At 35.3% G+C, this 13,269-nt stretch overlaps 1 protein-coding gene across 3 annotated transcripts in view; it reads right to left on the reverse strand.

The window, feature by feature from the left end:
* Positions 1-13,269, reverse strand: part of ERCC8 (ERCC excision repair 8, CSA ubiquitin ligase complex subunit) — a 61,652-nt gene that overhangs the window by 10,687 nt on the left and 37,696 nt on the right. For 2 of the 3 annotated variants that reach the window (XM_088023322.1, XM_088023321.1), the window contains exons 10-11: positions 8,534-8,731; positions 3,880-3,960 (exon numbers count right to left, since the gene is read on the reverse strand). In XM_088023322.1, the coding sequence (XP_087879448.1) occupies positions 3,880-3,960; positions 8,534-8,731 (279 nt within the window). The remainder of the gene's footprint in view (positions 1-3,879; positions 3,961-8,533; positions 8,732-13,269) is intronic. The other variant, XM_088023323.1, reaches the window with a different exon arrangement.

Below are 13,269 nucleotides of genomic sequence, written 5' to 3' on the forward strand. Positions count from 1 at the left end.
CCCTGTTGTTTAAGGACCAACTGCACATATCTACCAAGTGGTAAATAAAACAGCTATGTATTGTGTGACTATCAAAATAAAGTAAGACTCTTGGTGAAAGGTCAGATTTAAACTATAATGTAGCTGCCGTATAGATCTCAGAAAGGAAAAAGTGATTAGGAGTTATATAGATAGGCTTGCCTTAACCATGACCAAGTTTTAGGAAAAGAGGGCAAAAGGAAGGCAGAGTCCTCAAAATATAATAAAACAGCCTGCCAATTAAATACATAGATTTATGCTTAAAGACCATAAAACCTATCCCTATCACCCAGTGACTTTCAATTTCTTACAGTAGGACTAAATATCCCCTCTATCTTGGATATCAGAAGAAATACCGCTAAGGGATTATATCTTGGTTGATGGGGAAGTAAATCTCATCTTAAGGGTGGATTTGAAAAGAAACTGAAGAACAATTTTGCTTGATGATTCTGATATTAGGAGATACCATAAACTTGTCCTCAGTCCACAATGGATGTCAAAACAGGGATTCATGCCCAGTTAACAGTATGGTTATTATTTAGTTTACCTGAAACTGAAGACTAAGTGAGTGTGTGTGCATGTATGTGCGTGTTTTGTTTTGAAGTGTGTTCCTGCACACTTCTGGGAAATTGCAGCATCACTTATTTGACAGCTGAGATAAAAACACTGTTTTTTTTTTTTTAAGATTTTATTTATCTGAGAGAGAGAGGGAGAGCGAGAGAGTACATGCACAGGGCAGAGGGAGAGGGAGAAGCAGACTCCCTACTAAGCAGGGAGCCTGAAGCAGGACTCGATCCCAGGAACCCGGGATCATGACCTGAGCCGAAGGCTTAACTGACATCCAGGTGCCCCTAAAAACACTTTTAAATGTGCATTAAATAGTAAATATACATGTAAGGAGTAGGGTCTGGTGCAGACAGACTTCTCCTCTCGGATCTATAACATGATCACATTCATGTTCTACCTACATTCAAAGGAATATTTCAAACTAAAATTTTGTGAAAATAATTTTAGTCCATACCATTTTATGAGAATGATGGCTATCTTAAAGCATATAAACAGTATATTTTAAAAGATAAGGCTTTATAGCTCTAAAACTTAAATATAAAGCTAACTTGTTTTTTGTACATCTCTATTTGCTTTTCTACTTGTTCGGTTTAGTTTCCCACATGCAAAAATTCTTCTAGATGAGGAAATTATCACTGTAGCTAAATTGTATAAATAAAACATCAGAGTCATCACAGACTATCTTTATAAATTAAGCAATTTAGTTTTCTTCTAATATCCTTCTAATATCCTATGTAAGTCATAGATTTAATTTATTTTTATTGTTTTCATTTGGTAAGTGATTGTTATACTTCCTAACATAGCCTCAAGTGCTCTTTTCTGTTTTTAGTTTTTTGGGGTTTTTTCATAGTGTTTTAACTTAGATTTATTGCATACCGTAATTCCTAAAAGGCAGGACACAGTAATTATATAATGGAAAATAAATGCCTGAGCCAAAGTATTTGACCATACTAAGCTTTCTACAGAAGAGGCACCTGAGTGGCTCAGTCATTAAGTGTCTGCCTTCGGCTCAGGTCATGATCCCAGGGTCCTGGAATCAAGCCCCACATCAGGCTCCCTGCTCAGCAGGAAGCCTGCTTCTCCCTCTCCCACTCTCCCTGTTTGTGTTCCCTCTCTCGCTGTGTCTCTCTCTGTCAAATAAATAAATAAAATCTTTAAAAAAAAAGAATATTCAGTCATTTAAAGCAGCTGTACACCAAAACTAATCAAAGCCATAATAAACTAGATATGTGATGAAATCTGAAAATATTCATACAGTAGTTGGCCAGCTGCTTGAAAATTTACCATTACGTGTTTTCTCTATTTTATTTGGATTAGGGCCAAAAGAAAATAAGTCACAGGCTTTACACTGCAGTAAGCCAGAGCAGTTGCAAATCTAGGCATGAAATAGATTTTGCCAATAGCTGCTAAATGGTATCAACCACCCCCATAAAAACTCATTTCCATGTGGTTTTGGACATTTTTTCACAAAGGAACTAAATATGTTGAAAATATTTTTAGAATTTTAAACTTGCTCTACCAATACTTTTCATCTCCATTGAAGATGATTTGTTTTTATACTAAGACTTGAGTAAGATTAACTCAAGGTGTTTCTAACCGCGTTATTTATATTTCCAACTTTAAAAAATTATACACATAAATATTGGTTTTTAAACATTTGACTTTTTATATCCTAGAAATTAAGATAAATAGGGATGATTAACAGTGGTTAGTAAAATAATCTTTGGTGGGGGTCACCTGGGTGGCTCAGTCATTAAGTGTCTGCCTTCAGCTCAGGTCATGATCCCAGGGTCTTGGGATCCAGCCCCGCATCGGGCTCCCTGCTCAGTGGGAAGCCTGCTTCTCCCTCTCCCATTCCCCCTGCTTGTGTTCCCTCTCTCACTGTCTCTCTCTCTGTCAAATAAATAAATACAATCTTAAAAAAAAAAATCTTTGGTGAGAAAGATAGCACCTTTAGACAGTGTAACACAGAAGTAAAAATATACAGAGGCCACTACTTAAGTCCAGGGGGCATGTCTTATTCATCTTTGTTTACCACATTTTTTTAAGGGTCTTTATTCCCATGGCCATTGGTTATATTTGTATCAATTTATGTCTAAGATAGATACTAACGGGTGCTTGGGTTAGGTCATAACCTAACCCATAACCGAAGCGGCTGCCTTCGGCTCAGGTCATAATCCCAGGGTCCTGGGATCAAGTCCCACATCGGGCTCCTTTCTCAGTGGGGAGTCTGCTTCTCCCTCTCCTTCATGCTCTCTTTCTCTCAAATAAATAAATAAAATCTTAAAAAAAAAGACAGACACTAACAGACTACTGATAGAGGAGTATAAATTGGTAAAATTCAAGTGTGTGAATAAAAAACCTTAAAAATGTCATACATGATAACTCAGATAAAATCTACTTCTTGGAATCTATCCAAATAAGCAATCAGAAATATAAACAATTTATAAACAGTTACCTTGATTTGTTTATAGTGATCAAAAGAAATCTCTCCAAATAGGTAAATATTTAAGTAAGTTGTGATATATAAATAACAGCATGCTGTTATTAAAAACAAATTTACAAATAGTTATTAATGACAGGGAAGAAGGTTTATTATTAAGCTAGTAAAGTAGGATGCCAAGTTGTGTGTCCAAGCATATTAACTATGTTTAAACAACCATATATGCATAGGAAAAAGCAAGAATGAAGTAAATGAAGGTGTTAATAGTAATTCAACTTTAGAAATTTAAGTTGTTCTTTCAACATTTTTCTGGATTTTCCAAAAGTGTTATAACAGGCAAACTATTTTCACAATCTGAAAATAGCCAGACATGCTTTCAAAGTCTCTCATGGGGCGCATGGGTGGCTCAGATGGTGAACCGTCTGCCTTCAGCGCAAGTCATGATCTCCAGGTCCTGGGATAAAGCCCTTCATCAGGGTCCCTGCTCAGTGGGGAGTCTGCTTCTCCCTCTCCCTCCACCTCCCCCGCGCCCCCCCGGCTCATGCTCTATCAAATGAATAAATAAAATCTTAAAAACAAAGTCTCTCTCACCTGAAATAAATTAATAAAACTATTTTCTTTTTTCTTTTTTTAAGATCTTATTCATTTATTTGACAGAGAGACACAGTGAGAGAGGGAACACAAGCAGGGGGAGTGGGAGAGAAAGCCCGATGTGGGGCTTGATCCCAGGACCCTGGGATCATGATCTGAGCCCAAGGCAGACGCTTAACGACTGAGCCACTCAGGAGCCCCTAAAATTATTTTCTTTACAATTTAAAAGTCATTGTATAATTTGTGTAAATAATATTTACCTCATCATCATCAGGAACTGGTTCAGATAAAGATGGTACCCAAGCAAGTATATTGCAGTCTCTGCTACCACTATAAAGTTCCTATAACACAGAAAACAAAGATATAATTGTGGGTCAGTTAAAAGCTGGTGCCAATCTGAAATGAATACATCATTTAAAGGACTAATTTTTAGGTTAGATCAATTAGATTAATTCTATTTCTACTCCCCAAAGACACCGAGCTGATGTCTTTTGTTTGCTTAAGATGAGTAAAGCTTTGTTTTGTATTTTAAAATATCATTAGGATATGTCAGAGCTTGCTAACCTGAAAATTTTACAAAAAGATTGAACAACCTAGTGGTTTTTTATCAATCATAATATCCATTTATTGCAAGTGTCAGAGTAGAAAAAGAAAAAAAAAAGATGGAATCAAGAGTCTGTCCTTCTCTGTCAATAACTGAGTTTTAAGAAAGACATCAATAATAAAACCTTATGAGTTCTAGCTAAAATAGGCCAGAACTTCACGAAAAATATTATTTAGCTCACAGCTGCCTAACTGGTTGTTATTCAACAGAAGAGCTTTTAGATCCATATGCTATGGTTAGTGAGAAGTTTATTTAATAAGGGGACGCTTGGGCTGATGCACAGTCTATGTCAACATCTTTATGAATATGCTGTTTACACATAGCTGAACAATGTTCACTTCCATCCCCAACAAAACTTAAGGAATATGTTATATTGTCTAGTACTAAAAACATTCCTATGAAGCAGTGAAATAGTCTCATATAAAAAAGGTATAAATTGGTATAATCTATGCAGAATAGAATCTCAATACATGTCAAAAGTTTTTGTATGCGTTTCTGAGAAGTCATGCCAAAGACATGTATGAAATTCAAGGACATCAGCATTATATTTAAAATAACAAAATACGGAAATAATTTGTCCCAAAGTAGGGTAATGATTTATATATAAATTTATGTTGCATTCATAGTATGGGGTGTCATATAATCATTAAATTTGTTTTTTAAGAGTGTTTAATGACATGGGGAAATACTCAATATCAAGAGAAAAGAGAAGGATATCAACCACAGAGTCATCCTGTGAAGGAAAAAAGCAAGATGTAAAACATGAGGCCAAATAAAAAAAAAAAAAAGAAAAAGCTATGTAAAGGAAAAAGTTCTAAAAAGAAAAAACAGCAAAACGATAAGCAGCTGTAAAACTATGAATAAGTGGTTTTTTTCTAAACAAATTTATTTCTGTATTTCTACACAAATTTTATTTTTCAACATGTTCAACATGGGCTTGAACTCACAACCCTGAGATCAAGACCTGAGCTGAGATGAAGAGTCAGACGCTTAACCGACTGAGCCACCCAGGCGCCCCCAAACATTTCTAATAGTGAAGTTTTTTCCTGCTCTGCTATGCAATTATTTATTTTCAATACTGTTCATCTCAAAAAGTTTGAAGTATGGTACAATTAGTATTTTTCTTTTTTTTTTTTTTTTAAAGATTTTATTTATTTATTCATGAGAGACAGAGGAGGAGAGAGAGAGGGAGAGAGAGAGAGAGAAGCAGTGGGAGAAGCAGGCTCCCAAGGAGCAGGGAGCCCGATGCGGGACTCGATCCCAGGACCCTGGGATCATGACCTGAGCCGAAGGCAGACGCTTAACCATCTGAGCCACCCAGGCGCCCCAATTAGTATTTTTCTAAAAAAAAATAAAGGTTCTAGATAAAGGAAATTAAGATTATGAAGTTATTTATAGGAAATATAGATGTAAAAATATTTTTTTAAGATTTTATTTATTTATTTGACAGAGAGAGATATAGCGAGAGAGGGAACACAAGCAGGGGAAGTGGGAGAGGGAGAAGCAGGCTTCCTGCTGAGCAGAGAGCCCAATGTGGGGCTTGATCCCAGGACCCGGGGATCGTGACCTGAGCCGAAGGAAGACGCTTAATGACTGAGCCACCCAGGCACCCCTAGATGTAAAAATATTAAAGTAAATTTGATTTAGTTATACATTATCAGACTTCCTGAAGAGAACAAAATTCTACAGACTGTATTGTTTAACCTTGAATATATAGTTACACTAACTGTGGACGATGCAAAGATATTTTCAAATGTTTAGTGCCCTTGAACAATTTAATTTCCTGAGAATATAAACACACACACACACCCCTCTAAGATAACTTGGTCAGATAAGCTTACAAGGCAATTTTGGTTAAGTACTGCCACACTGATGGAGACAAAGGAAATTCTATAAGATGTTCAAGAAAGCTTATAAGAGACAACACTTAAATTAGAATGAGTAATAAGGACTTCAGGTAAATGGAGGGATTTGAATTGAGTGTTAAAGTTTTTGGGATAAGTTTAGGTGTTCATTTGGGAAATCAGATTAAAAAAATCTCAACATAAGAGACTAAGTTGACAACATGAGTCCTATCACTCATGAATGTTTAGTGTATTGTTTCCTTTGAACAAGGACACTCTCCTACAATTACAGTGCATCTAACAAAATCAAAAAATTCACAATGATATATTACTGCCAGCTAATTCTTAGACTCCATTCAAGTTTCACCAATTGTCTGAATAAATGTCCTTTATAGCAAAAGGGTCCAGATTAAAATCATACGCTGCACTTGGTTCTCATGTCTCCTAACTTTCCTTCAATTTGGAATTGTTCTTTAGTCTGCCCTTGGCCCTCCTGACCTTGACAGTTTTGAAGATACACACCAGTTATTTTGTAGAATGCCCTTCAAATTTTTTGTTTCCTCGTGATTAAATTGAGGTGATGCATCTTTGCCAGGACTATCACTGAAGGAATACTATGTAATTGGGATGTTAACTTTGATCATTTGATTAAGGTGATGTACGCCAGGCTTCTTCAAGGTAAAATTACACATTTTACCTTTGTAATTAATATTTTGTAGGGAGGTACTTTGGGATTATGTAAATATCCCACTCCTCATTAGACTTCCAATTTATTAGTTTACTTACTTATATCTGAATGGATTCATGGACCCTTATTTAGTCAATGTGTTATAACCCAGTATTATCATTATTTATTTTGATGTTAGGTATATCTTGTTAGATTTTTATAGTTATGATAGAAGTACTATAAATATCAATTTGTTTTCAGATTGTAAATTCTGTGTAATATATAATTTGAAAAAGGGTTCTACTGCATGCAAAGTACCACCCTATTTCGCTTTTGAGACTTAGAATTATTTTCCTTATCAAAAATCATAATGGATATAATGGGATAAGAGCCGGAAGCTGTCTGATGTAGTGCAGTGATTCAAATCTGCGTTAAGTAGCACCTAGAGAAGTGGGATTAGTCAGGAGGCAACTGGCCTAGGTTTCTGGCTGTGACCAGCTTGTCTCAGCTATTCCAAGGGCTGATGGGAACCAGTATCTTGGCACACTTTTAATCTATTCTAGGCACATGTGTTAGGAACTCTGATTTGGTAGAAAGCAATAATTTATAGTCAGGATATCTGGTTTAAAATCTTGGCTGTGTCTCTGAGTAACTCTGCATAAGAAAAGAGGTACAGTATTCCAAGAGTTTCTTTGAATAGATAACCGTGCTCTGTGAATAACTACTTGGAGGTTTGAGGCAAGGCAAAGTGGTGTTTTAGTCTTCTTCTCCCAGAAGTAATACCAAAAATATTTAACAACTAGTACATCAGGATACTGACCAATCAGCAGACATAATAGCCATAGAGTGGGTGCAGGATCCTGACGGTCCCTCTGAGGTGCTAGGTTAAGGTATAAACTAGGAGACCACAGGAAAAGGGTAAAGCTAGAGGTCTCTTAGGGGGCTTGGTGCCTTAGCTATTTAACAAATAAAATATGTATTTGAATATTTTAATAATGGCTATTGCCATACAGATGTGGTGGTGGCTGAAAAATAAGCACTGTATATCTTACTGTAGTATCACACACAAATTAAGTAATTAGCATTAATGAATAAATGATGAACAACTTTACCAGGTGATGAAGTCCTTCCTAGCTCTAATAATCCATAATTTTCATCCTATCAGTATTTAATGCTCATGAGCCTCATTTTCTTTACCTACAAAATACGGAAAATACCAACAGTCTTGCTATATTAGAGATTCATTTAAAGGAACACATGAGGTAATCTGTGCCAATATTCTCTGAAAAAAATAATCTGCTCTGTTGGTAAGATGAAAGAGAAAGGTCAGGATGTTAAAAAACAAAAGCCGTATTTAAGAAATCGTGTAAGCTGCATCAACTCAAAAGTAAATGATTAGCCACTGACAGGAAATAAAGAAGAAATAAAATCTGAGACATATATATAAAGATACAAAAACTATTTTGAGATTAGACACAGTGTTCCATCTTTTCCCAAAAGATTGATTGCAAGACATTATTTTAATTTACTAGAGATTTCATCTGGTAAATAAGTGGAGCCCAAATGCAGAAGAAAGAATTTATCTCAGTCAAGTTGCACAGTATTACATTGATTCATACAAATATCCTATACTATCTAAAACTGTATCCTGTATAATCCTCTATTAAAGAAACCCTAGCTTAAATGTGGATTACAAGTGTAATTCCTCAGACTGACATAACAATTTATTCTTTTGTATACAACTAGTCTGGCAAGCTAGCTACCTGAACATTTTAAATTCCCTTAAGGATCATTCTTACCTGGAAATTAGACCGGAATACACAGCAGTCAACACTTTTATAATGTCCCTTAAGCATAGTTATCTGTTCTCCTGAGTAAATTGTATAAACAGCAATGGTGCTACCATATGGTACAAAAACAAACTCTGCACTGCAGCCATAGGAGACTGTGAATTTCAATCCTTTTCTGCTGTCATTACAAACTTTTCCATAGTTGACCTGCAGGATGTAAGATAATATTACTCATTTCTTAAATCTGAATTAAAAAGACAACAAAGACTAGAAGAAATATTTACTTAAAATATTATAACATACCATGGAAAGGGCTGTAATAAATCTAAAGAAAATGATCAAGGTCCTAACAGAAAGAAACAAGGGCCAATGACATAAATATATGTTTCACATAAGATGAAAATACAAATAGTAAAAAAAATCCACAAAAGCAAATGTTTACATTTAAGCCAGGCTAGAAATAAAATGCAAATTAAGGCAACCTTAAATAATCATTTTAGACCACTTAGCAAAAAATTTCAAGAAACCTTGAGACAGTGAATACCGTTACAAGTGAGGTAACATGTTGGTGGCACTGTAACTTGGTCATTCCTTCTAAAAGGCCAAATGATTTATTATGCAACAAAACACAAAGATGTTCTTTTTTTGGGGGGAAGGGAATAATTCTCTTTTTATTTCAAAACATTTTTAATTGTGGGGCGCCTGGGTGGCTCAGTTGTTAAGCGCCTGCCTTCAGCTCAGGTCATGATCCCAGGGTCCTGGGATTGAGCCCCGCATTGGGCTCCCTGCTCTGCGGGAAGCCTTTTCCCTCTCCCACTCTCCCTGCTTGTGTTCCCTCGCTGTGTCTTTCTCTGTCAAATAAATAAATAAAATAAAACATTTTTAATTGTGGCAAAATAGACACAGCATAAAATCTGCCATCTTAACTGTATTTAAGTGTACAGTTAAGTGACATTACATTCACATTGTTGTGCAACCTTCATCATCCTCAATCTCCAGAACTCTTTTCATCCTGCAAAACTGAAACTTTGTACCCATTATACAAGAAAGTTATTCTTACTCCTTGACCTAGTAATTACTCCTGGGAATTTAGCTTAGGGAAATAATTAAACAGCAAAAAGCTATATGCCCAGAGGAATTCAATGCAGCATTATCTAGAATGGCAAAATAACTAAAAATAGATGTAAATCCCTAATAATTTTATAACTCTACAGCTTATATAGTAATTAAAAATCATAATTATGAAAATTATGCAGGAAATAAGGATAAAAACTAAGGATAAAAAAGCACAGAACACAAGTAGTGTGTATACAACTGCAACTTTCTATAATTACATATTTAGGACAAAAATAAAAATTCTGCACCTGTATGCCAAAGGTGCGAGCCCAACATCAGCATCTCCTCTGCAGTTTGAAAAGGAAAATTCCAGGTCTTATCCCAATCCCACTGAACAAGAATCTTCATTTTAATAAAATACCTAGGTGATCTAAAGGCTCATCAATGTCTGAGAAGCTTTGGGCAAAAGAAATTGATAGTGCTGAAATTATTCTGCTGATAATTTAGATTAAGCAGTTTAGGGCAGGTGTAAAACCAGTAGCTAAACATTTGAGAATTATCAGCAGGAAGATCACCAAAGGCTCCAAATGCTATGGCTAACACCAGAATTTAGACAGACAGTGATTTACCTTTTTGTCTTTTTATAAAGGTCAGTTGGGAGAGTGTGTGTATATATATTTGTAAATATATATAAACAGGGGTGCCTGGGTGGCTCAGTTGATTAAGCACTCGACTCTTGATTTTGGCTCATGTCATGATCTCAGTGTTGTGAGATCAAGCCCTGTGTTGGGCTCTGCGCTCAGCAGAGTCTGCTTGAGAGTCTCTCTCCCCCTCTCCCCATTTGCGTTCTCTCTCTAAAATAAATAAATAAAATCTTTAAAATAAATAAATAAACAAACACACACTGAGGACCAAATGGATATATGCTGATCATCTGGGTTCACTATACTTGCCTTACTCCCCCTTCGGGTTAACATGTGACAGAAATGAGTGTATGCATTCAGTTATCCCACTGCAGCAGTGGTAGAACGAAACATTAAAATATTACACTTAAATTCGGTAGACTTGGTTTGTAGAAACCCACTCCACTTCCCACCCAACTTTTTTTCTTTTGCCTCTTATGAGTAATGAATGACTTAGCCTCTGAGTTTCATTATTCTAATCTGTTAAATAGAAATAGGATCATTTACCAGAGTTACTATGAAAAAAATCAGATGAAATAATGCACATGAGAGACCTAGAGCATAAAGGTATCCAGTAAGTCCCTAGATTTATTAATTCCCATATATATTTAAAAGTGTAATTCATTTGCATCTTCTGATCCTGTATGTGTAACTATTTGTGGAAAGACAGTGGGGAAGGAGAATGGAGAAAAAACACACATCTGAACTAGAAATTCTCTGCTCCTGCTAGAAAAATTTTGAACTGCTAGACTGTGATGGCCTTATTCACATTTATCAGAGGACCTAGCTATAAGGTCTGAGTTCTTTCCACTCTACCACATTCTTTCCCAAATATGAACTGGAAAGTATTAAATGAGGTATGAATATTGAACTAGCTCTTTAACTCTTGTCTTCGTCCTTAGGCATCCCACTCCATCCTGCAACTTACAATCCTATTAATCTTTGTAAATCACTGCTGTGATCAAATCATTTGTGGACTCAAAATCATCAGTATCTTTTCAATACCTATGGAATAAAATTCTAATAACGGATTAAGGACAGGAATGATCTACCATTCACTAATGCTCACTATGTGTCATACATTATACTAGCTGATTGTCTAAGGTTCCCATTTTATGACTATGCATGCTTACCAATGTATAATAAATAACATGATGTATATTATTATGAAAGTACTATAGAAGAGAGGCTACTTTTGGCTATGATGTCTTGAAGGTGGTATGTATAGGCTTTGAAAAGATTTTGATAGTGGAGGAAGATACGGGACTTTGGATAATGATGATGGCAAATCCAACTCCCTATCCCTTTTACTGTTCTAGGAAATATATATATCTAGTCATTAAATGAATACCTATAGTGACACAGAGATCCATCACAAGGCAGCTTATTTTATTGTCAAACAATGACCAGCATAATGATAATAATGACAGGTAATATTTACTGAATGCCAACATTTGCTGTAAATATCAGACAATGTTCTTAATGTTTTACACGTGTTATTTCATGTAATACTCAAAACAATACTATGAGATAGTATTATTACACAAAAAGAAAACATTTAGAAAGGTTAACTATTTTGATCAAGATTTTTGGGATAACAAATGACAGAATCAGAAACTAAATCTAGACTGTACTAATCAAAAACCACTATGTCACACTGTTGTAAATTATTTTTCCTTCATCCCATGAAGTGATCACAGTACATTCTACTACAAGTGAGCACTGGGTACTTGGAAGCATCTAAGCTAGATGAGAGGAGTTACAGAGAGGTTGTGTCTGAGATGAACCTTGAAAGTGAGAAGCAGCTAGGACAGGAAGAACACTATTCCAAAGCAAAGGCAGGAGTCTGTGCCTCAGAATGGAAGGGCAAGAGAGCAAGGTATTTTTAAAGACCTCTAAGTAGTTCAGTAATGACAGAGAAAAATATGGGAAAGTGGCAAGACCTAAAGCTGGTAAGTTAGAAGATATAACTTATGAAGTCTTTGTGCTCAACAGGCAAAAGCATGTGGTTTTAATAACCTAGAAGTATTGTGGAAACAGTGAAAGACTTTTACGGGGAGATAAGTTTGGGAAAAGCTAGAAGAATGTTATAGTAATTAACTAGAGAGATCACGAGGACCCAGAGTGAGGCTGGAAGGGAAGAAAGATATGAAAAAACTAAGAAGGAAGAATTAAGAGGATGCGTAATTGATTTCATACATGGGACAAGGGGCAGGGAAGACTAAAGGATAGACTTCCAATTTCTAGACATTGGTCATAGTGAATTGTACTATCAGTAACTTGAACAGTCAACACCAGAAGAGCTATTATGAATTTTTTGTTCTTTTGTTGTACCAAAAGCTGTCTCTCTATGTATTTTCCCTGCAACTACTTGTTATGTTCTCTAAGGCAACCTCAAGGAGCCTCCAAGATAATCCATTAAGGTGTGAGAAGAAAACATGAAAAGTTCTATTTTTAATCTCATTTTTATTTAAAAAATAAGGAATTAACCTTTGATTAAACAGAGGTTCACAACAGTATTTGTATGTAACATAAACAATTATACATCTATTAGAAGCATGTACTTATACATCTTTTTAAAATTTATTTTATTTTTAATATTCCAAGTAAAAATTTATTGACATCCCAAGAATCCTTACACATTTAATTCTGCTTCTAATTTATCACAGGAATTACTTCTCCAATATGTTAATCACAGCTGGATTGAAAGAGTGTTTGTGAAATGTGGCAATGTTGTTTTTATTAATATACCACATTACAAAACAACAAGCAGCAAAAGCTACTGAGGTAGGTCCAGAACCTTTAGTCAGAATGGGGAGGAGGAAGAGAAGTATCTCTGAAGAAGCAGAATATCTAATTCCCAGATCAAAAGTAAAGAAAATTACCCAAAGACAACATTAAAAAATAAGCTTCAGAAGTTTCCAAAGAAAACAAATATATTTACAACTTTAAGGTTAGGATTAGATAAAGTTTTCTTATTTAACTATGTCTTTTTTCTTGATATTT

The sequence above is a fragment of the Eumetopias jubatus genome, unplaced genomic scaffold, assembly GCF_037043125.1.
Source record: "Eumetopias jubatus isolate StellerSeaLion01/CBP00866 unplaced genomic scaffold, mEumJub1_p1.0 scaffold_5, whole genome shotgun sequence".
NCBI lineage: Eukaryota > Metazoa > Chordata > Mammalia > Carnivora > Otariidae > Eumetopias > Eumetopias jubatus.